Raw genomic sequence first — 20,760 nt, forward strand, 5'->3', positions numbered from 1 at the left:
TCTAAGCCGCAAATCGCGTGCACCAGCTGAGGCTCAAGCGCTTATCTTCCTTATGTTCTTAAACAGATGTAAAGCGTTTAAACGCTTTATTAATCTTTATATAGGAAGTAGCTTCATCGCACCGCGGTACGCGCTCAGCGCACCATGCACGCGACCGTGCGTGCGTCAGAATAGGAAGTGGTCGCGCGCATGGTGCGGTGAAGCTACTTCCTATATAAAGATTAATAAATCATTTAAACGCTTTACATCTGTTTAAGAACATAAGGAAGATAAGCGCCAGAACCACCTCACCCTGAGCTGGTGCACGGTATTTGCGGCTTAGAAGCACGATTCCAAGTGGTAGGTTTCCTTTAACAGGCAATCAGCATTCCCTACCAGGACAATCATGGCTGGATGGCCATAAATACATAAGGGTAACCAACCATATAAGAGATTTTAAAAATTGGTTCAATCTTACCCACAAGCATGGTGACACAAGACAGAGGAGTACCAGCAGGCAGGAGGTCAGAGGAAATGGGTTGAAGTCCAATAATAGGATCGGGATCCCTCTAGGGATAGTCCATCCTCACCCTACTATTGGATTTCAACCCATTTCCTCTGATCTCCTGCCTGCTGGTAATCCCCTGTCTTGTGTCACCATGGGTAAGGTTGGCCCATTTTTTTTTTCGGTTACATCCTTCTATAGTCGGCCAGTATAACAGAAACCCCCAATGCAGATTTGACAATCACTGATAAGAACAACCTGAAACAAAATCTTTTCTTACAAACTGTCTCTCAAAGCGTTCAGCTCCTCCTGCTCTATCACGTTCTGCTTGATAATTTATATGGTGAGATGTTCCATTTAAACAATAATAAAATAAAATGAGTACAAGAGATCACTTATGAAATAATACAAACATTTACATCCCTGGAAGCACTGACTTGTATATACATGCTTTGTGTATGTCACCATAGAGCATTACAGTAATATATCCTTTACGTTGCTTTTCTTACTTTCTGATCTTTGTGTCTTGAGGAATAATTTTTTTTCAAATTCTTGCTGTTCCACCAATGATGGGAATGTGCAGTCATAATACTAGAAGAAGGGGAAACAAGTGAAGAAATGTATAACTTATATCTGCTCCCATTCACACCAATGTGCCGGCTTGTGATATCTCAGGTTGTGCATCAGGTTGTAGTATGATAGTTCCAGAATCCCTTTTCAGCAGGCAGGAACATGGAGACACGTCCTTCATTATATTAGCCTTTAGACTCGGTTCTCTTGTTTTGGCTTTCATTTACAGTACAATGGAAGCCATGAAGCTTTGACTACCGTATGTCCAAATGGCATTAATAGGCACCTTCACATCTTGGAAAGCATACAGTAAGTGATCATAGATTTTTATTTATTGATTTGAGATCCAAATACACTGTTTTTAGAATGTTTTACTCCTACATGTGAATGGAGGTTCGGTTCAGTGATTCTACCACCAAACTTGCTCGTGGGAAATGAAGTTAGTCTTGGGTTGATACCCTGCGGTCATGGCTGGAACCAGCTCTCCACTATAAACCTTCACTTTTTCTTTCTTCTCCTCTTTCTGATTCTCTTTACTTATCTTTTCCAAAATGTTTAACCTAAATGAGTGGTTTCATAGCAGATATAGGCCAACATATAAATCCTACAGTGTTTATCGAAAAAAAGGTAAAGAAACTTACAAGGCTGATGCCACTGGCCCATAATAGGGAAAAATTCCTTCCCAACCCCAATATGGCAGCCAAAATTATTCCCTAGATCAACTTTTAGCAAAATGGTTGATGTTTTTTTTCATCCAGGCCTCTCTTGAACATGTACATCACAACCTCGTGTTGCAGAGAATTCAGTCTTACTTGCACAGTAAATAATCCCTGTCTATGGTAGAGCCGCCTCTCCTATAGGTGTAGAGGATGCCTTGTCTATGGTGATGGTAGAACATCTTATCTTCTATGTGTAGAGGATATCCCCTGTCTATGGTGATAGTAGAACCTCCTCTCCTCTAGGAGTAGATGGTGATGGTAGAACCACCTCTCCTCTAGGTGTAGAGGATGTCCCCTGTCTATGATGATGGTAGAACCGCCTCTCCTCTAGGAGTAGAGGATGCCCCCTGTCTATGGTGATGGTAGAACCTTCTCTCCTCTAGGTGTATAGGATGCCCCCTGTCTATGGTGATGGTAGAACCACCTCTCCTCTAGGTGTAGAGGATGCCCCCTGTCTATGGTGATGGTAGAACCTCCTCTCCTCTAGGTGTAGAGGATGCCCCCTGTCTATGGTGATGGTAGAACCTCCTCTCCTCTAAGTGTAGAGGATGCCCCCTGTCTATAGCGATGGTAGAAACTCCTCTCCTCTTGGTGTAGAGGATGCCCCCTGTCTATGGTGATGGTAGAATCTCCTCTCCTCTAGGTGTAGAGGATGCCCCCTGTCTATGGTGATGGTAGAACCGCCTCTCCTCTAGGTGTGGAGGATGTCCCCTGTCTATGGTGATGGTAGAACATCTTCTCTTCTAGGTGTAGAGGATGCCCCCTGTCTATGATGATGGTGGAACCGCCTCTACTCTAGGTGTAGAAGATGCCCCCTGTCTATGGTGATGGTAGAACCTCCTCTCCTCTAGGTGTAGAGGATGCCCCCTGTCTATGGTGATGGTAGAACTTCCTCTCCTCTAGGTGTAGAGGATGCCCCCTGTCTATAGCGATGGTAGAACCTCCTCTCCTCTTGGTGTAGAGGATGCCCCCTGTCTATGGTGATGGTAGAATCTCCTCTCCTCTAGGTGTAGAGGATGCCCCCTGTCTATGGTGATGGTAGAATCTCCTCTCCTCTAGGTGTGGAGGATGTCCCCTGTCTATGGTGATGGTAGAACATCTTCTCTTCTAGGTGTAGAGGATGCCCCCTGTCTATGGTGATGGTAGAATCTCCTCTCCTCTAGGTGTGGAGGATGCCCCCTGTCTATGGTGATGGTAGAACCTCCTCTCCTCTAGGTGTAGAGGATGCCCCCTGTCTATAGCGATGGTAGAACCTCCTCTCCTCTTGGTGTAGAGGATGCCCCCTGTCTATGGTGATGGTAGAATCTCCTCTCCTCTAGGTGTAGAGGATGCCCCCTGTCTATGGTGATGGTAGAATCTCCTCTCCTCTAGGTGTGGAGGATGTCCCCTGTCTATGGTGATGGTAGAACATCTTCTCTTCTAGGTGTAGAGGATGCCCCCTGTCTATGGTGATGGTAGAATCTCCTCTCCTCTAGGTGTGGAGGATGTCCCCGTCTATTGTGATGGTAGAACCTCCTCTCCTCTAGGTGTGGAGGATGTCCCCGTCTATTGTGATGGTAGAACCTCCTCTCCTCTAGGTGTAGAAGATACACCCTGTCTATGGTGATGGTAGAGCCGCCTCTCCTCTAGGTGTGGAGGAGGCCCCCTGTCTATGGTGATGGTAGAACCACCTCTCCTCTAGGCATAGAGATGCCCCCTGGATGCAAAATTGTTGATATTTTTTTCATCCAGGCCTCTCTTGAACATGTACACATCTTGTGGCAATGAATTCAGTCTTACTTGCAAAGTAAATAATCCCTGTCTATGGTTGAGCCGCCTCTCCTCTAGGTGTAGAGGATACCCCCTGTCTATGGCCATGGTAGAACCACCTTTCCTCTAGGTGTGGAGGATGGCCCTGTCTATGGCCATGGTAGAACCTCCTCTCCTCTAGGTGTAGAAGATACACCCTGTCTATGGCCATGGTAGAACCTCCTCTCCTCTAGGTGTAGAGGATGCCCCCTGTCTATGGTGATGGTAGAACCTCCTCTCCTCTAGGTGTAGAGGATGCCCCCTGTCTATGGTGATGGCAGAATCTCCTCTCCTCTAGGTGTGGAGGATGCCCCCTGTCTATTGTGATGGTAGAACTGCCTCTCCTCTAGGTGTGGAGGATGTCCCCGTCTATTGTGATGGTAGAACCTCCTCTCCTCTAGGTGTAGAAGATACACCCTGTCTATGGTGATGGTAGAGCCGCCTCTCCTCTAGGTGTGGAGGAGGCCCCCTGTCTATGGTGATGGTAGAACCTCCTCTCCTCTAGGTGTAGAGGATGGCCCTGTCTATGGTGATAGTAGAACCTCCTCTCCTCTAGGTATAGAAGATACACCCTGTCTATGATGATGGTAGAGCCGCCTCTCCTCTAGGTGTAGAGGATGCCCCCTGTCTATGGTGATGGTAGAACCTCCTCTCCTCTAGGTGTAGAGGATGCCCCCTGTCTATGGTGATGGTAGAATCTCCTCTCCTCTAGGTGTGGAGGATGCCCCCTGTCTATTGTGATGGTAGAACTGCCTCTCCTCTAGGTGTGGAGGATGTCCCCGTCTATTGTGATGGTAGAACCTCCTCTCCTCTAGGTGTAGAAGATACACCCTGTCTATGGTGATGGTAGAGCCGCCTCTCCTCTAGGTGTGGAGGAGGCCCCCTGTCTATGGTGATGGTAGAACCTCCTCTCCTCTAGGCATAGAGATGCCCCCTGGATGCAAAATTGTTGATATTTTTTTCATCCAGGCCTCTCTTGAACATGTACACATCTTGTGGCAATGAATTCAGTCTTACTTGCAAAGTAAATAATCCCTGTCTATGGTTGAGCCGCCTCTCCTCTAGGTGTAGAGGATACCCCCTGTCTATGGCCATGGTAGAACCACCTTTCCTCTAGGTGTAGAGGATGCCCCCTGTCTATGGTGATGGTAGAACTGCCTCTCCTCTAGGTGTAGAGGATACCCCCTGTCTATGGCCATGGTAGAACCACCTTTCCTCTAGGTGTAGAGGATGTCCCCTGTCTATGGTGATGGTAGAACCGCCTCTCCTCTAGGTGTAGAGGATGGCCCTGTCTATGGTGATAGTAGAACCTCCTCTCCTCTAGGTGTAGAGGATGTCACCTGTCTATGGTTATGGTAGAACCTCCTCTCCTCTAGGTGTGGAGGATGCCCCCTGTCTATGGTGATGGCAGAACCTCCTCTCCTCTAGGTGCAGAGGATGCTCCCTGTCTATGGCAATGGTAGAACCTCCTCTCCTCTAGGTGCAGAGGATGCTCCCTGTCTATGGCAATGGTAGAACCTCCTATAGGTGTAGAGGATGTCTCCTGTCTATGGTAGAACCTCCTCTCCTCTAGGTGTAGAGGATGCCCCGTCTATGGTGATGGTAGAATCTCCTCTCCTCTAGGAGTAGAGGATGCCCCCTGTCTATGGTGATGGCAGAACCTCCTCTCCTCTAGGTGTAGAGGATGCCCCTTTGTCCTGGTCACAGACCTAGATATAAAAAGATCTTTGGAGTGATCCTTGTACTGCCCGTTCAGGTATTTGTTAATGGTAATGAGGTCTCCCCTAAGCTATCCTCGGGAACATACTGTTCCCTTCATCAGGTCTAGATAGAAGAAACACAGGTGTTTTGAGGAATCCTTATATTCACATCTGCAGTGATCGAGGATAATTGGTATTACCTTAGCCTGTGTGTAATGACCTCTCGCAGTACACTAGTATTCATGTGTCTGCTCTAACTGTCCAAAGCAGAGTCCATGATGTTCACTAGGTCTACCAAGAGTGGTAGATTCAACATAGGTGCACTGTGCTATTCATGGATGAGAGCAGGTTCACAATGAGCGCATATGACCCCTCCTGGGGGTGGGCAGAGGTGTGTCTGCACCTAATATAATCAGAACACCCCTGATGCCCCTTTTATTTTGTCTGGGAAACCATTAACCATCAAGTGCAAAGGAAAGATCCTAAAGAGAACCCGTCATGCAAAATAACCCCCTAATCTAAATATATATTTATATATTGAGGGCTATCCTCATGTCCTATTGATCCACCTACCACCCGATCTACCTTTATAGGAAGATTCGTGGTGGTAGGTTCCCTTTAAATCACTTCCTGCACCTCTCAGAACCCGTGCGTTCTGGAACTGCCTAAAAAAGAATAGCTATGTGACCTTGTGTACCCTTCAGGGGTCTGAAACATAATGGTTTCCTTCACAGATGTGTAAGCAGTGTGCACTAGAAAGAACGTGCAAAGTCTGACAGAAAACTGGCGCACAGCCCTTAGTAAATGTGCCCCAATGTCTTGCATCGTTTTAATGCAAGACACCGGGTTTTGGTTACCGATCACATACATCTATTCCACAGAAACGCATAAGTGATCGGGCCAAGACCCAACCCCGTATGCTAGTGCTGGGTTTGTAAACTAGTGGTATGTGTGAAGGCACCCTACAGCCATGTTCACATGATGCGTTTGAAACACATTACAACAGCTAAGGAGAGGTGATATGTCTAACAACATTACTGTTTACATTTAATGTGATGTTAACAAGTGTTAACATCATATTTGCAATGTGTTTTGTAAACGCAAATGTTAACAGTAACGTAATTAGGCAAATCACCTTTCCGCAGCTTTTGTTATGCATTTCAAAACGCAATGAAAATGCACACGTGACCTCAGAGTGCAGTCACCTGGTGTATTCTTGGTGCATTTTCAAATAGACTAAAAACACATGCTTTTTAAATCGCATGCACTTGGTTGGTTTGAATCAGTTTTTTTTCATTTGTGGAAATTTAAAGAGGACCCGTCACCCAAAATTTCGGCACTAAAGTAAACAGCTTCTAGTGCTTGAACAAACTCTGCAGTGTTAGAAGGATAGCATTACCGGAAACCTCTAACACTGCGGCAGGGTACAGTGTAATTGTCGGACAGCTCGCAAAGCTGTCCGATGTATTCATGAGGAGGCGGGGTTGGGGCGTGGCCGGCGCGGGGCAGTCACTGCCAGCCTCTGGAGCGAGCGAGCGGGCGGTCCGGGGAAGAGGCAGCTCCTAGTGCCGAAATTATGGGTGACAGGTCCTCTTTAAGCAGCTGTGAAAATGTTAATACAGCCGGTCACACTTCCAGAAATGAAGAAAATTATTCAAACCAGCCAAACGCATTGTAAACATGCAAAAATGCATGCGTTTAAAAAAGCACCAAGAACGCACTGTGCGACCACAACCGAAATACTCCATGCACATGAACGTTGTTTTTATCCATTTGATATCCATTGTACACAGATGGCACACTGACACTCCTATGAGCAAATCCTATTCCTGCCCGTATGGAAATGCCATATGGCTGCCTGGTCCATATGTGCGGATGCTATGTAACATAAACATGCAACCTTTATGGGGTTAAGCTAGTGACATCCTGTGCCAGCCCTATTATTGATCCGTTGTTTGCAGCCTGAGAACACACGAACATCTGCAGGTAGCCTGAGGCCCCATTCACACATTGGGGGGGATTTATCATCAAGTTTCTGAGGTAAAACTGTTCTCGTTGCCCATGGAAAAAAAATAACATCAAATATGGTTAAAAGCAAACGCAGGGGGAAAAAGTGTTGCATCACACCACGAAAGTGATTTAGTTTATTCCAGTTCAGTCACTAGGAGAACGTGTTAGTCCAGTAAGAACGTGTTACACCCAAACACATGCAGTGCACACATCAAGATTACTTTCGCAACAAGTCGATGTCCATCCTGATCCAAAATGATGGCAGCGCGCACTGTGTATAGAGTTGGATCCTGCAGGAAACAGGAATAAAACGTTGGGCGTTTCTTATAAACACAGTGGAGGAGAAATGGTGCTGACATCTGCTGCAAAGATTCGAGGAAAGGGAAGGATAGCTATGGATGTACTACTAGTAATATCATCAGAAGGACAACTCCCAGCAGACCCCAGTATGAGAGGTCCGCCAGAATCAAGAATGAGTCCTACAGCTCCATTCAATACTACGGGAGTGTCAGAAATTGCTGAGCAAAGCGCTGGGGTATCTAGGGCACTCACATAGACAGTGAATTAAGCATCAAAATTAAGCACTCATTCAATTAGTGAGTACAGGACCCCAACTCTTGTGATTGGTAAGTGGGGGGGGGGGGGGGGAGGTGTCCCAGTAATAGGATCTTCACCAATCATATTGTTATCTTCTATCCTGTGAATCTTGGTACCCCTTAAATGGACCTTTCTGGTTCACCACTGCAAATGATTGATGGTGGTGCCATAAGTTACATCCCTGATGATTCAAAATACTTTTATAATAAAGACCTAGACAGCCCCATTAAGAAAAAAAACCTATTAAATAATAATAGAGACGGATCTGACATAACAAAAAATGAAAGTTCCCTTTTAAAAACAAAAGTCCAGCAGCTTTCTGAACCAAATAGCGCAGCATGCAGTGTGTTTTTTTCAGGTACATTTGACAGTCCAAGAAATAAATAAAATATGTGCTACTGCGTGATCTGTAATGTTCTCTGTTATCAGCCACTGTGTTAGATGTGGAAGGAATTGTGTGAATAGAGCCTGAGGAATTAATGAAATATGTGCTTGTGCATGATCCACATTAGGGACAACCAGTAGCTACAACCAGATCTATAGATTGTAGTGTACACAATCCCCAATGGACATAAATACAATTAGAGGTACAGATTGTACAACCAGATCTATAGATTGTATAGATCCACATTGGAGATATGTACAATTAGAGCCACAGATCGTACAACCAGATCTATAGATTGTAGTGTACACTGCAGATATGTACAATTAGAGATACAGATCTATAGAGTGTACTGTACACAATACACACAGCTGAGGTGCCCCCACCCCCTCGGCCACACGGGTTAGTTCTCCTCCCAGTACCGGCAGGCTGCCCTCCATGGCGCGGTTGACGGAATCGCAGACTTTAGCAGATAATCCCTTTAAAACGTAACTCCGCCCGGTGGACGTTAGCTCCGCCCACTGCTAGCCCCGCCCTCTCGCGGGAGCCTTGGCGTCGCTACGTGTTTTCCACAACATCCCCATCCTAAACAACACATGCGAGATGATGAAATTTCCAGTAACTGAAGCTCCGCCCTCTCCCCCTCCCCGAACGCCGTGACGTAACCGAAACTGTTTACGAAGTGACGTCAAGCGCAGCGAAACTTCCAGAACGTCTTACGTAAGACGTAATATTTTTGCAAGTCACTGTGAGGGCTGCAGCGCTTTCCTCTCCCCGCTCCGCCTCTCCGAGCTGTTCAAGCCCGAGGCAGCTCTCCACAATTGACCGGAGCGCAGCGGCCTGACAACTGGGGAGACAGAACAGTGGAAAGAGAGCTGAAAGCTCTTCTGGGCGCTGATAGGCGGAGGGGACAGCCTGTCAGTGACGTCACCCTGGCATGTTGGCGCTGCATAGTGTGATTTGCCGCCGAACTGTCAGTGTCGGTTAAGTGGTGTGGTTTCATTCTGGGTTGTGATTGGACGCCACTCGTGTTCCTCTGTAGTGATTGGCTGCCTGCGGTGTGGGGGCGGGCCCGGCTTGTGTACCTGGTGTGGAGCCGCAGTGTGATTGGTGGAGGGTAGGGTTGTCTGTTTTGCCGGGTGATGCGGAAGTGTTAGTCGGGCAGCGGGTGCACGGGCGGTGGATACACGAGGAGGAAGGCGAGCGCCGGGAGCGGAAGATATTTCAGCGTGTGAGAGGACCAGGTACCGAGCGGCCATGCTGTCTGCTGGAGGCGCCACTGGGAGCTCGGGGTGTGGGCGTCGGGACGGGTGTGGGGGGCTTTGTGTGCTGTACTGCGCAATACACTGGGGGAGCGGGCATACCCGGGGACTAGCGATCACTTCACTCACAGCGGGTGTTATGTCTAAAGGGAAAATCAGCGTCTTGCAAGAAACAGCAGCGTGTGAAACCGTCCTAAATCATATGGATTTATATATACTGCTCTCTGTTATCAGCCACTGTATTAGATGAAAAGAGAATATTACCTACTGTTCTCTGTTATCAGCCACTGTATTAAATGTGGAAGAGAATAACATATACTGTTCTCTGTTATCAGTCACTGTATTAGATGTAAAAGAATATTACCTACTGTTCTCTGTTATCAGCCGCTGTATTAAATGTGGAAGAGAATATCGCCTTCTGTTTATTAGATGTGGAAGGGATTGCCCCCTACTGTTCTCTGTTATCAGCCACTGTATTATGTGTAAAAGAGAATATCGCCTTCTGTTTATTAGATGTGGAAGGGATTGGCTCCTACTGTTCTCTGTTGTCAGCCATGTTATTATTAGCCGTGTCGAGGACTCAGTGTAATAGAAAATCCCCAAACATCCTTGCCTGCTGCATCACTGACATATGGGGGATTATCACCCTTCTGCTGGATGCTATAGGAGATGTGAGCTGATCCCCCCCGCACCCCAGTAGACTATGCGTGACGTAACGGATTTCATCATCTGTCATCTGCTGTGAGGACGGAGGGAGGTGGTGCTGAGAGCATGGAGAGGTGGCAGAGCAGTGTGCAGGTGTATAATGCTCTATAGTGTGTGTAGGGGGCTGATTCAGTACTAGACGTGTAGCAGGTGGTGATGCATACTGCTCAGATAAATCCAGGGCTGACAACACTTTATATAAGTTTCCAGAATCCGCCCTAAGCTTCTATGGAGAGACTGCAGCCCCCATCATTCCCTGGGACTTCATGCATGTGGCGGTAGATGGCAGCAGGAGGGTTGTTTATTCTTTATTATGGTTACCGGCTGTGTATAGACCTAGAGCCGTATCCTGCAGCAGAGGCGTTCATGACCGCAGCCAGGGGTGAGGAATGTAGGTCAGTGACTTCCCAGGTGAAGGTTGGTTATGAAAACAGTGTCCTGGGATGGGGTTACATAATGTGGATGTGATGTAACTCTGGATTGTTTGAAAGCAATATCCACTTGAATCATCACTTTTAACCCCTAATGAGTGTAATATCTCTCTTTCAGGAGAAACCTCAGTATCCCTGTGTACAGGAAAGTGTGAGTGTTGGGGGTCCCTTCTTCCCTGGGGCTCCCAGACATGCTGTCTTTGAAGAAGTATCTGACGGAGGGTCTTATCCAGTTCACCATTCTGTTGAGCCTCATGGGTGTGCGTGTGGACTTGGACTCCTATCTGCCCTCTCACCTCCCCCCTCTGCATGAGATTATCTTAGGGCCCACCTCAGCCTACACTCAGACTCAGTTTCACAGCCTCCGTGGTACCACCGATGGCTACGGGGTGCACCCCAAGAGTGTGGACTTGGACCAGTTTTTCACCTCCCGTAGACTGTTGAGCCGTATGCGTGCACTTGACCGGCTGCAGGTGCCCAGCACAGAACTTGATACATGGTTGGTGCATCGAGAGGCTGATAGCTCTGTGTCCAGCGCCCAGACAGGGTCCCCAGAAGGCCCTCAGGATCTCCCATCTTCAGACAGCAACCTTCGCGACACTCGAGAGACAGAGCAAGGACTTGGAAGTGATGAGCTGGGAGCAACTGCACAGTCTGATAGTTCAGAGCTAAAGGAGGTAAGAGACGAGTCCAGCACAAAACTTTGGTCTCCCTTCAGGAACCATAACTTATGTATATGTAGGTTTCTGGAAACTGAGATCATAGGGGCTAAAAACCTACTACTCTCCTGATGAGGAGGAAACAAAGTGGAACAGTGACTATATTGTGTCTGGTATATGAATTTTGCTAAAGTGGACAAGAGCACCCCAGATCTTAGATTCCTGGACCTCAGCATGTGTCTCATTGATTTTGGGTAGGGGGTATCTGTAATGTAGATTTCAGTCAGTTCTTGCTCTAAGATGGGTTTTATATAGTGCCAAGAAAGAGTGGCATAGCATCTTGGCACTGTTACACACTGTACAGTGTGGTCACATGCCTGGACTTGTGTATGGATTCGTTTACACAGGATTTAATGGGGGGGGGGGGGGGCTGTTGTTCTGCTATTCTGTGACATGCGAGACTAGAGTAGTCTGCAATGCAGACAGGAATAGGGTCACCTTACATTGCTGCAGAGCCAAGAGCATGTGATCTAACATGGAGTGTGGGCAAGGCAAATGTTGTGCCCGTACAGTGTGTGCACAGATCAGATTACATGGTGGTCACATAAGCCGATGGAGCCCCCACTATTTCAGTGTTCAGAGAGGGATTAAAGCTGTACTTGATATGTGTAAGTAGGATACTAGCCAAGCACCTCTTGTGATGGATGCCTGTACCAGTGGTATAATGGATCAGGAGCAGCACATAATACCACATTTAGGAACCCTAAAACCCAATGGCTAGGCTTTAGAGTTGGGGTGAGCATAGGTTCGCACTACAAATATTCCTATTCCTTTACCTGCTGCCCATCATCTTACCTCTAGCATTCTTCTGCCAAGATCAAAATTTCAGGCTCGTCTTGGTTCAGAGGGTACCAGCCCATCGAAATAGTAGTGGGTGCTACTTCTCTGCCATTGTACAGATGTGAATGTGTTCTCATTCGATTCCTGTTATATTTGGGAATAGAAGATTAGATCTTGACTGTTTAGCTGCCAAGGTTGGTCCGCTCTCAGCAGTCACTGGATTAGATCTTGGGATGATGTATTGTGTGAATGAGAAGAAAGTGTATCTAGGATGTCTCCCCCAGTAGAGGAGGTGGTGATGAAGGGACCAGCAACTGCTGTATGTGTCACACAGGGAGCGTGAGCAGAGGAGACAGGTGTCTGCTGCACCCTTGCACAATATTGCTGCTCGCTGGGTTTTGTGAAGCCAGGGACAGTCTTATAACCTGTAAGCTGGCCGTACACAGGATTGGGCAATCATATGATCTGAAAATGATCAGCACAGGATGGCATTACATATCCAAATACTGTTGGGGACTTGTATTTGTGATTTTATGTGAATGTTTTGTGCACACCCTTTATAGTCACTATAGATTCTGGAGGATGGTGTTAGGTTGGTGCCCAGGCACATGCAGCTGACACTAGAATGTGACACGGTGACCTCTTGGGGGGCTGTTACCTTGACACTGACCTTGAGAGCCTCTGTTAGGATGGCCATACAGTAATGTGTTGTGGAGGGGTTAAATCACTGCAGACAATTTCAGGGAAGCCATAGAGTGAAAGCAGAAAGGAGTGTGTACCAGCTATTAGATTACAGCGTCACAGCTTGGCCTAAACCGTGCGCTCCTCTGCCTGGGCCTGTCCTCTTAACTCGATTGCTGGAAATATTTCTTCTTTCATTCCAGGAAATCGATCCAATAGATATTTTATGGCTTCAGGATATTGACCTTGGAGCAGGGCGTGAAGATTACGAGAGCAGAGGACGTCACAAGGACAATGAAGACATTTGGGAATCCTTGCACGATGACCCAGGAAGTGAATCTGCACAGCCCAGGGTTCAAGTGGATGGAGAGACTGGGGAAAATGTACCTGAGGAGGTGGGTATTTCCAACATGATATTAAAGTAACACACCTGCATGGAGTAATATGGGAAGATCTCTCCATCCTTATCGCTATCATTCATGTTCCTGGCCTCCAGTGTTGTTCTTGACAAAAACATGGAGGGCACATTAAATCTTTACAATAATAACCTAGTTTTATTTGGTATTAATGTGCTTTGTTTTTCTACAGGGTCACACTGCAATGTCTTTGGCAGAGTGCCTGAGTCTTCTGGATGACACTTTTCAGTTTGCTCATCCCTCTGAGGTAATAGATTGCCCTCTGACCTCTGCTATTTGACTCCCTATGACCTCCTGAGCAATGCAGTCTGATTTTTGCTCTGTGCAGTTTCCAGCTCCTGATTCCCAGAGTGTCTTGGATGCAGAACCAGGTCAAGTGGCTTCAGATCAGACAGATGGACTCCTGTCCCCTTTTCTACCAGATATGGAGTCACCCCTGGATCTGGAGGAGCAGTGGCAGGACCTGATGTCAATAATGGATATGCAGGTATTAAGTGGTTTCATCAGACTCGAATACTATACCAAAGTACTTTAGCAAGTCAGAGTTGTTCTGACAAAGGAGTAACTCTACATCTTAATGACTGCCCTGTAGGTTCGCCAGTTGTCTCTATGAGGTACTGTATTGTCCCGTTGAAGCAGCAATTAAAGGGGAACCTTTCACCAAGGACCTCATTTTCACAAAAGACAGAAACCCATCACTTTTGCATTGCACATATACATTTCTTCCTTTTGTAAGCATTTGCATTACAATATAATTGTGTGTTTAAACTTGCCTGGCTTCCTGACAAAATCCTGTGTTTAGTCCCAGGGGTTGGGCTTTGGTTTGCACTTGACTTCTCTGTGCTGCTCACTCCTCAGCCCACACATTTTTGCTCCTGTACAGCTCCTCCCTCCCCCACTCATGTCAGCTCACCAGGCTGTGAACTCTATTCCTGTAAAGGAGCACAAATGTGGGGGCAAACCAAAGCCAATCCCTGGGACTAAACAGAGGATTTTGTCAGGAAGCCTGGTAAGTTGGAACAAAATTATATTGTAATACAAACAATTAGAAAAGGCAGAAAGGCACATTTGAAATGCAGCTGTGATGGGTTTCTGCAGCTTGTCTTGGTTACCTTTAATGTGGTGTGCATTGTATGGATATCAGATGGATCACATGCCTATGCCTCAGTTCTGAGTTTTTTTTCTCTTTTAGGCAATGGATATAACTAATTCTACTGAAGATCCCCTATATCTGAGCCTAGACCCATCCCTACAGCAAAATGGGAACCTGGAACCACCAGCTCTTCAAGGATGTGCTCAAAACCTCTCACTCTTTACCCCCTCTATGGAAGCTTTTCCAGTCTCGGAGTCACCGCTGCCTCAGCTTTCTTCTCACAACTCCAGTGATATCAATTCCACGTTTGGATTTACCAATTTGACAGGGATCCTTTTCCCCTCCCAGCTCAATAGCACATCCAATGCCACATCAAGCAGTGGCCTGCAGGACCCTCTTGGTGGCATCTTAGGCGAGGCTCTATTTGATGAAATTAGCCTGATGGACCTGGCACTCGAGGAAGGTTTCAGTCAAGTGCAAGCTTCTCAACTTCAAGAAGAGTTGGATTCAGATTCTGGCTTGTCTCTAGACCGTAGTCCGGCATCTCCTAGTGGTTCTGAGACATCCTCTTCTTCATGCTCATCCTCCGCCTCCTCCTCGTTCTCTGAAGAAGGAGCCGTAGGCTACAGCTCTGACTCTGAACTGGTGGATCCAGAAGAGGTCGACGAAGCCAGTGGTTACCAGCCAGAATACAGCAAATTTTGCAGAATGAGCTCCCAGGATCCTAGCAGATTCAGTCACTTGCCTTTCCTTGAACATGTTGGGCACAATCACACCTACAACCTGGTTCCTGAAGAACCCGAGGAGCCTGATCTGCCCATTAGCAGAAGAGGAAGTCGAAGACAAGGGGGGTTCATAGACAAACAGGCAGGAAGAGATGAGCAGAGAGCAAGAGCTATGAAGATCCCTTTCAGTAATGAAAAAATCATTAATCTGCCCGTGGAGGAGTTCAATGAGCTTCTCACCAAATACCAGCTTAGCGAGGCACAGCTCTGCCTGGTACGTGATATCCGCAGACGAGGAAAGAACAAGATGGCTGCTCAGAACTGCCGCAAGAGAAAGCTGGACACAATCCTAAACCTGGAGCAGGAGGTGAAACGCTTAAACCGAGAACGCAGCTCCCAGCTGCGGGAGAAAGGAGAAAACTTGAGATCACTCCAGAGGATGAAGCAGGAGGTGGAGAACTTGTATCAGGAAGTGTTTAGCCAGCTGAGAGACCAAGATGGCCGCCCGTACTCTCCTCAGCAGTACGCCCTGCACTACACCAGCAATGGCAACGTAGTGCTCATGCCACGCAACGCTGAGAGCCCGCAAAGTAGACGGCCAGAGAGAAAGGATCGGAGGAAGTGAGAGGAATCTGGATGTGAAATCAGGAATATTACAGGACAGGGGGTGTGGGCTGTGCTTTCATTCAGGCCTCCGTATCAAACCTTTCACACAAGACTGACCCCAGTGAGTGATGAGGTAGATTTCGCCACATACTGAGGGCCGGGGACTGTGTCCTGTCTGTATCGGGGCCCCGTTTGTCCAGGAATGAGGAGGAGGCCAGCCGGGCCTGAGGGCAGACGCATGCCCTGAAATCGTAACCTAAGAAGCTGACAAAGGCAGGGTTAAAGACCATTTTTATTGTTTAAATTTTGATCTTGTACCATGTCCATATTATAGGCACATGTGTGGCAGGAGGTAAAGAGTTGCCTTGCATGAGGGTGAGCTGTGCCAGAGAGCTGTCCTTACCGGGCACTCAATGATTTGGGATAAGTTATTAGCTGAGCCTCATAAAATACTGTACCAGTCTCTGCTGAGCTGTTCCCTGCAGGTGGCATTCGGTGCCCTGCTGGTTTTATGGGGTTCAGTGATTCCTGGGAAGTTCTGATGATTCTTTACATCAGGTTAAGGGTAGTTTCTCTTGATTTAATTCTAATTTATCAGTTTAGGATTTCCCAAGTATTGCCCCTAGCTGTCAGACAGGGCCATGACCCAATCACACCAAGTCTACTTAGCAGTTCTAGCGCCATCCAGAGGATCCTGAGAAGTGGGCAGGGCAGTTTGTGTGGACTATGGACTTCAATGTGGATTAGCAGGAATTTAATTCATTGAAGGATAAGAAATGAATCCTTCACTCATTCTATTAAATTCAGTTTAGGTTTAGAGTTTGCTGAGTGATAACTATGCACGTTCCATAACCATCATACTGGAACTAGTACAACTATGTATGGAAAGATGTTCTTTTTTTTTTTTTCTTTTCTTTTTATTTGAAATAAACTGATTTTGTGACATTCTCTACACAATGATTTATGCAGCCAGTAAAATACATGGGATAAATGCTCCTCTATTTGCATTATAAGCAATAGGTGTACTCTTATCTGTGTTGGGTTTTAGCTGTGTGAGGTTTGGACAGGAATTGGACCTGCTCTATAATTTCCAGTTGGAGCATTTGACTCATATGCAGGGCTAGAAGAATACAGCAATGTGTAATACATGGGGCCATGTGCAAGCCAATGTTTCACTGTTGGCACAGCCCAAAATACCTTTGTGTGCATGAAGCCTTACAGTAAGATTGTCAATAACAATTGTCACCAAGTTTTACCCCACAAAACTACTAGTCCCCTCATGTAGAGTATAAAATGTCCTTTCTTAAAGGGGTATTCCCATGATTCTTAAATGTACTCAGGATGACAAAATAACACACTCTAATTCACTGTTATTAACAAAAAAAAAAAAAAAACAGCATTTCACAGATAGAATTCCAACCTGTTTCTGTCAGTCCTGGTGTATACAATTTTGGTTGCCCTGGGATCTGACTGTGCATTTTCTATGGTTGGATTCTTCTCATGAATAGCTTCTCTTGTCTGCAAACTGCAGTGCTCTCTGTCTCCTTCCCCTGCATTGTAAGAGCAGATCAGACACAGGCATTTTTTTTTTTTTTTTTGACGGTGAGCAGCAATGTGTGAGATTTACTCCACAAGCTACAGACCGATAAGGTCATATAGAAGAGCTGACTCGGTGTCTCTCTAATAGGTGAGTTAGCAGAGCTGAGAGTGTCATTGTGTTTTATATCCATCTCATGGATCTTGTCTCTTATCTGTTTCCTCTCTCTTTCTATGTGTCAGATGTTAGTAAAATGTTCAGAAGCTAAATGAAAGTGTAGATAAACTCTGTAACCTGATAATCTAAGCACATTGTCAGCACACAGCATCTCATAGCACAGAGGAATCTTACACTGACCATCACTGAGTGATAGAAGCTAAATCGGCAATAAAAACTGAGTAAAATAGTAAATTAAGGGGTTAAAAAATGTTTGTGTAAACATCGCTAGGGGATTAAAATTTCAGAACTTTTTTTAATGGACAAACCCCTTCGGGTAAGATTTCAGTCTGGAAATCATGACTCCTCTTAGACCATTTTCTCTTGAGATGAGTCAAGCTTAGTGATTGCAGGGCTAGTGGCACTTGACGCCTGTGTCTTTGGTTCATTAGCTCCTAGAAACATGCTTTTTCTGTTACATTAAAGATAAGAATGTTATCTTTTATATCCCCTCAAGCTTATGGTTCAGAGTTACAGAACTGGATATACAGGCAGCTAAATTATAAGCAGAAACTGGATCTTTATCTGTCTTTGTCTCTCTCGCTGGTTCTGTAGCTTACTAAGTCATAAGCCTGATGTGATCTGAAAGATGAGATCCTTACCTTTAATATAAGATCTAAAGCTACTAAAGAACAGAAGATGGGGGCGCCTGAAGTGCCACTCCCCTTGAAACCACTTAACTTGACTCATCTCATGTGAAAATGAGGTGAGAAGAGTCATGTTTGCCTGACTTTTGGGAAGACTTTTTATAGGTAAATGGGAGAGATTTCACATAAAAGCGAATTTTAGGAAGTAGAATTTTATGCTCTATCTGAATGGGCTAGTAGTTTAGTGAAGTGAGTTCAAGTAGTTGTCAGGACAAAATAAAGTTGAAACGAGCTGCGCTAATAGAAAGTGATCCCATAAGCTGGGCCTGGCTTACTGAGCGGGGAGCAGGTGGCAGGATTTCCCCGTACAGTCAGGCTGGAGGTACAGCTGTCATAGGAACATGTGATATTAGTCATGCTTCTATCCATAACACACAGACAACTACCATCTACTCCCATGGTCTTCTGATTCCTAGAAATTGGAACCCGATAGGCACTCAAGTAATAGCAATAACTGCAGGTCCTGTCTAACATGTGCCAATAAGCACTCAGAACAGGTCCTGGCCCAACAACACCAATGATTTATTCTCAAGGAGGGGAGATTTATCATAAGTCTCTTGGAGCAGAACTGTTCTGGTTGCCCATTGCAACCAATCACAGCTCAGCTCTCACTTCCCCCACAGCTGTTTATAAAATTATAGCTGAGCTCTGATTGGTTTCCATGGGCAACTAGAACAATTTTACCTCGAACTTAATGATAAATCTCCCCCAATATCCATAGCTACATCATAAGGAGGGCCATTTATCAAAACATTAGGTTTTCTTATCTCTCCATATTCATATCCTGGATTTGCTGATAATACGCCATACTGGATTGTGCAGACAGCTCTATAAATAAGGAACAGCAGATAAGAGATATTAGAGGCAGAGTGTGCAAAATATATATACACTGCTCAAACAAATACAGGGGACACTCAAATAACACATCTTAGATCTGAGTGAATTGAATATTCACATATTCTGTACAAAGTTAAATGTGCTGAAAACATGACAAAGAAATCATCAATGGAAATCAAATTTATTAACCAATTGAGGCCTAGAAAAACACTACAGACCGATCCAACTTTGATGTAATGTCCTTAAACCAAGACAAAATGAGTCTCATTATTGTGTGCGGCCTCCAGGTGCCTGTATGACCTCCATCCTATGCCTCTGCATGCTCCTGGTGAGGTTGCGGATGGTCTCCTGGGGGATCTTCTCCCAGACCTGGACTAAAGCATCCGCCAACTCCTGGACAGTCTGGTGCACCATTGGTTGATGAGCGAGACATGATGTCCCTGATGTTCTCAATCCGATTCATGTCTGGGGAACAAGCGGGGCCCGTCCATAGCTTCAATGCCTTCATCTTGCTGGAACTGTTGATACACTCCAGCCACATGAGGTCTAGCATTGTCCTGCACTAGGAGGAACCCAGGGCTAACTGCACCAGCATATGGTCTCACAAGGGGTCTTAGGGTCTCATCTTGGTGCCTAATGGCAGTCAGGCTACCTCTGCTGAGCAAATGGAGGTCTGGGCTGTCCCCCTTAGAAATGCCACCTACACCATTACTGACCCAGTGTCACACCGTTCATGCTGAAGGATGTTGCAGGCAGCAGATTGCTCTCCACGGCTTCCCCAGACTCTGTCACATGTGCTGAGTGTGAAGCTGCTTTCATCTGTGAAGAACACAGGGCGCCAGTGGTGAATTAGCTAATCCTGGTGTTCTCTGGCAAATGGCAATATTCCTGCACGGTGTACAATCCTCATGGAGCATGTGCAGACACATGTATATTTGTAGGATTCTGGCAGTGCTTCTCCTCTTCCTCCTTGCACAAGGGTGGAGGTAGCGGTCCTGATGCTGGGTTGTTGTCCTCCTACAGGTCTCCTGGTGTATTGGCTGGTCTCCTGGTAGCGCCTCCAGCCTCTGGACACTACACTGGCACTAATGTGCCATCCTGGATGAGACGCACTACCTGATCACTTGTGTGGGTTGCCGAGGCGCTTTAGGGAGGACATACAGGCACGTGGAGGCCACACACACAATACTGAGCCAGATTTTTCCTTGTTTTAAGGTAATTAAATCAAAGTTTGATAAGCCTGTAGTGTGTTTTTTCACTCAGCACATTCAACTTTGTACACAACAAAGTATTCAATGAAAATATTTCATTCATTCAGATCTAGGATTCGTTATTTGAGTGTTCCCTTTATTGTTTTGTACAGTGTATATAGCATTAACTTATTGGAGACACAAAGCACATGTTGGCCTCCAACTTATTATAATAACCTTCACCATGGATCCATTACAGGCTTCCATGTACCAGGTTCTAAGATGTTCTTTTCTATTTATATACAGGGCAACTCCCTGAACCCCCTTTTATTTCAGAAGCAAAAGGGAAATTATATATCAGAATACCCTTTGGATGAGGGGGACCTATCTTTTAGGCAAAGGGGAGATTTATCAGTGCTCCTGGGCCATAAACTAGCATAGAAGTAGGCGGAAGCCTTATAATGTATCCACAGCAGTGGGTGTGCAGGGGCCTTATAACATGGCCACCACCTTCAAAGCTGCCAGGTGAAGCTGGGGCATGGAAATCTATCAGTACATATGTTGAAGGCACAGTATCCAATATTATAGACCTGCTTGAAAACCTAAGGAAAATCTTTGTGTTGACAACGTTGCAGAGAAATTGCAAATCTGATTGTGGCAATAGA

General features: G+C 46.0%; 2 protein-coding genes across 7 annotated transcripts in view; one reads left to right on the forward strand and one right to left on the reverse strand.

The window, feature by feature from the left end:
* COPZ2 (COPI coat complex subunit zeta 2) overlaps positions 1-12,186 on the reverse strand; it is a 26,176-nt gene extending 13,990 nt beyond the window's left edge. Inside the window, exons 1-3 of one of the 6 annotated variants that reach the window (XR_011847773.1) lie at positions 8,637-8,883; positions 7,493-7,561; positions 994-1,075 (exon numbers count right to left, since the gene is read on the reverse strand). Coding sequence is in view for 5 of the 6 variants with exons in the window: in XM_072111617.1 (XP_071967718.1) it covers positions 994-1,075; positions 7,493-7,561; positions 8,637-8,690 (205 nt within the window). In the remaining variant the exon portion in view is untranslated. Of the gene's footprint in view, positions 1-993; positions 1,076-7,492; positions 7,562-8,636; positions 8,888-12,162 lie in introns of those variants that run through there. The other 5 variants (XM_072111620.1, XM_072111617.1, XM_072111619.1 and 2 more) reach the window with 5 other exon arrangements.
* NFE2L1 (NFE2 like bZIP transcription factor 1) lies at positions 9,033-16,613 on the forward strand. The gene is made up of 6 exons (XM_072111616.1): positions 9,033-9,494; positions 10,767-11,325; positions 13,032-13,223; positions 13,417-13,491; positions 13,573-13,731; positions 14,437-16,613. The coding sequence occupies exons 2-6, from the start codon at positions 10,840-10,842 to the stop codon at positions 15,685-15,687; spliced, it is 2,163 nt and encodes a 720-aa protein (XP_071967717.1). The 5' UTR covers positions 9,033-9,494; positions 10,767-10,839; the 3' UTR covers positions 15,688-16,613.
* Positions 16,614-20,760: the final 4,147 nt, after the last annotated feature.

Source organism: Engystomops pustulosus, chromosome 6 (assembly GCF_040894005.1).
Source record: "Engystomops pustulosus chromosome 6, aEngPut4.maternal, whole genome shotgun sequence".
Taxonomy (NCBI): Eukaryota; Metazoa; Chordata; class Amphibia; order Anura; family Leptodactylidae; genus Engystomops; species Engystomops pustulosus.

What these genes read in the sequence shown, in the direction of transcription:
- NFE2L1 (XM_072111616.1), top strand. Translation starts at nt 10,840, where the DNA reads ATGCTGTCTTTGAAGAAGTATCTGACGGAGGGTCTTATCCAGTTCACC. An exon ending in ATAGTTCAGAGCTAAAGGAG is followed by an intron (nt 11,326 to 13,031) that starts GTAAGAGACGAG and finishes CTTTCATTCCAG; the next exon opens with GAAATCGATCCAATAGATAT. An exon ending in AGTTTGCTCATCCCTCTGAG is followed by an intron (nt 13,492 to 13,572) that starts GTAATAGATTGC and finishes TGCTCTGTGCAG; the next exon opens with TTTCCAGCTCCTGATTCCCA.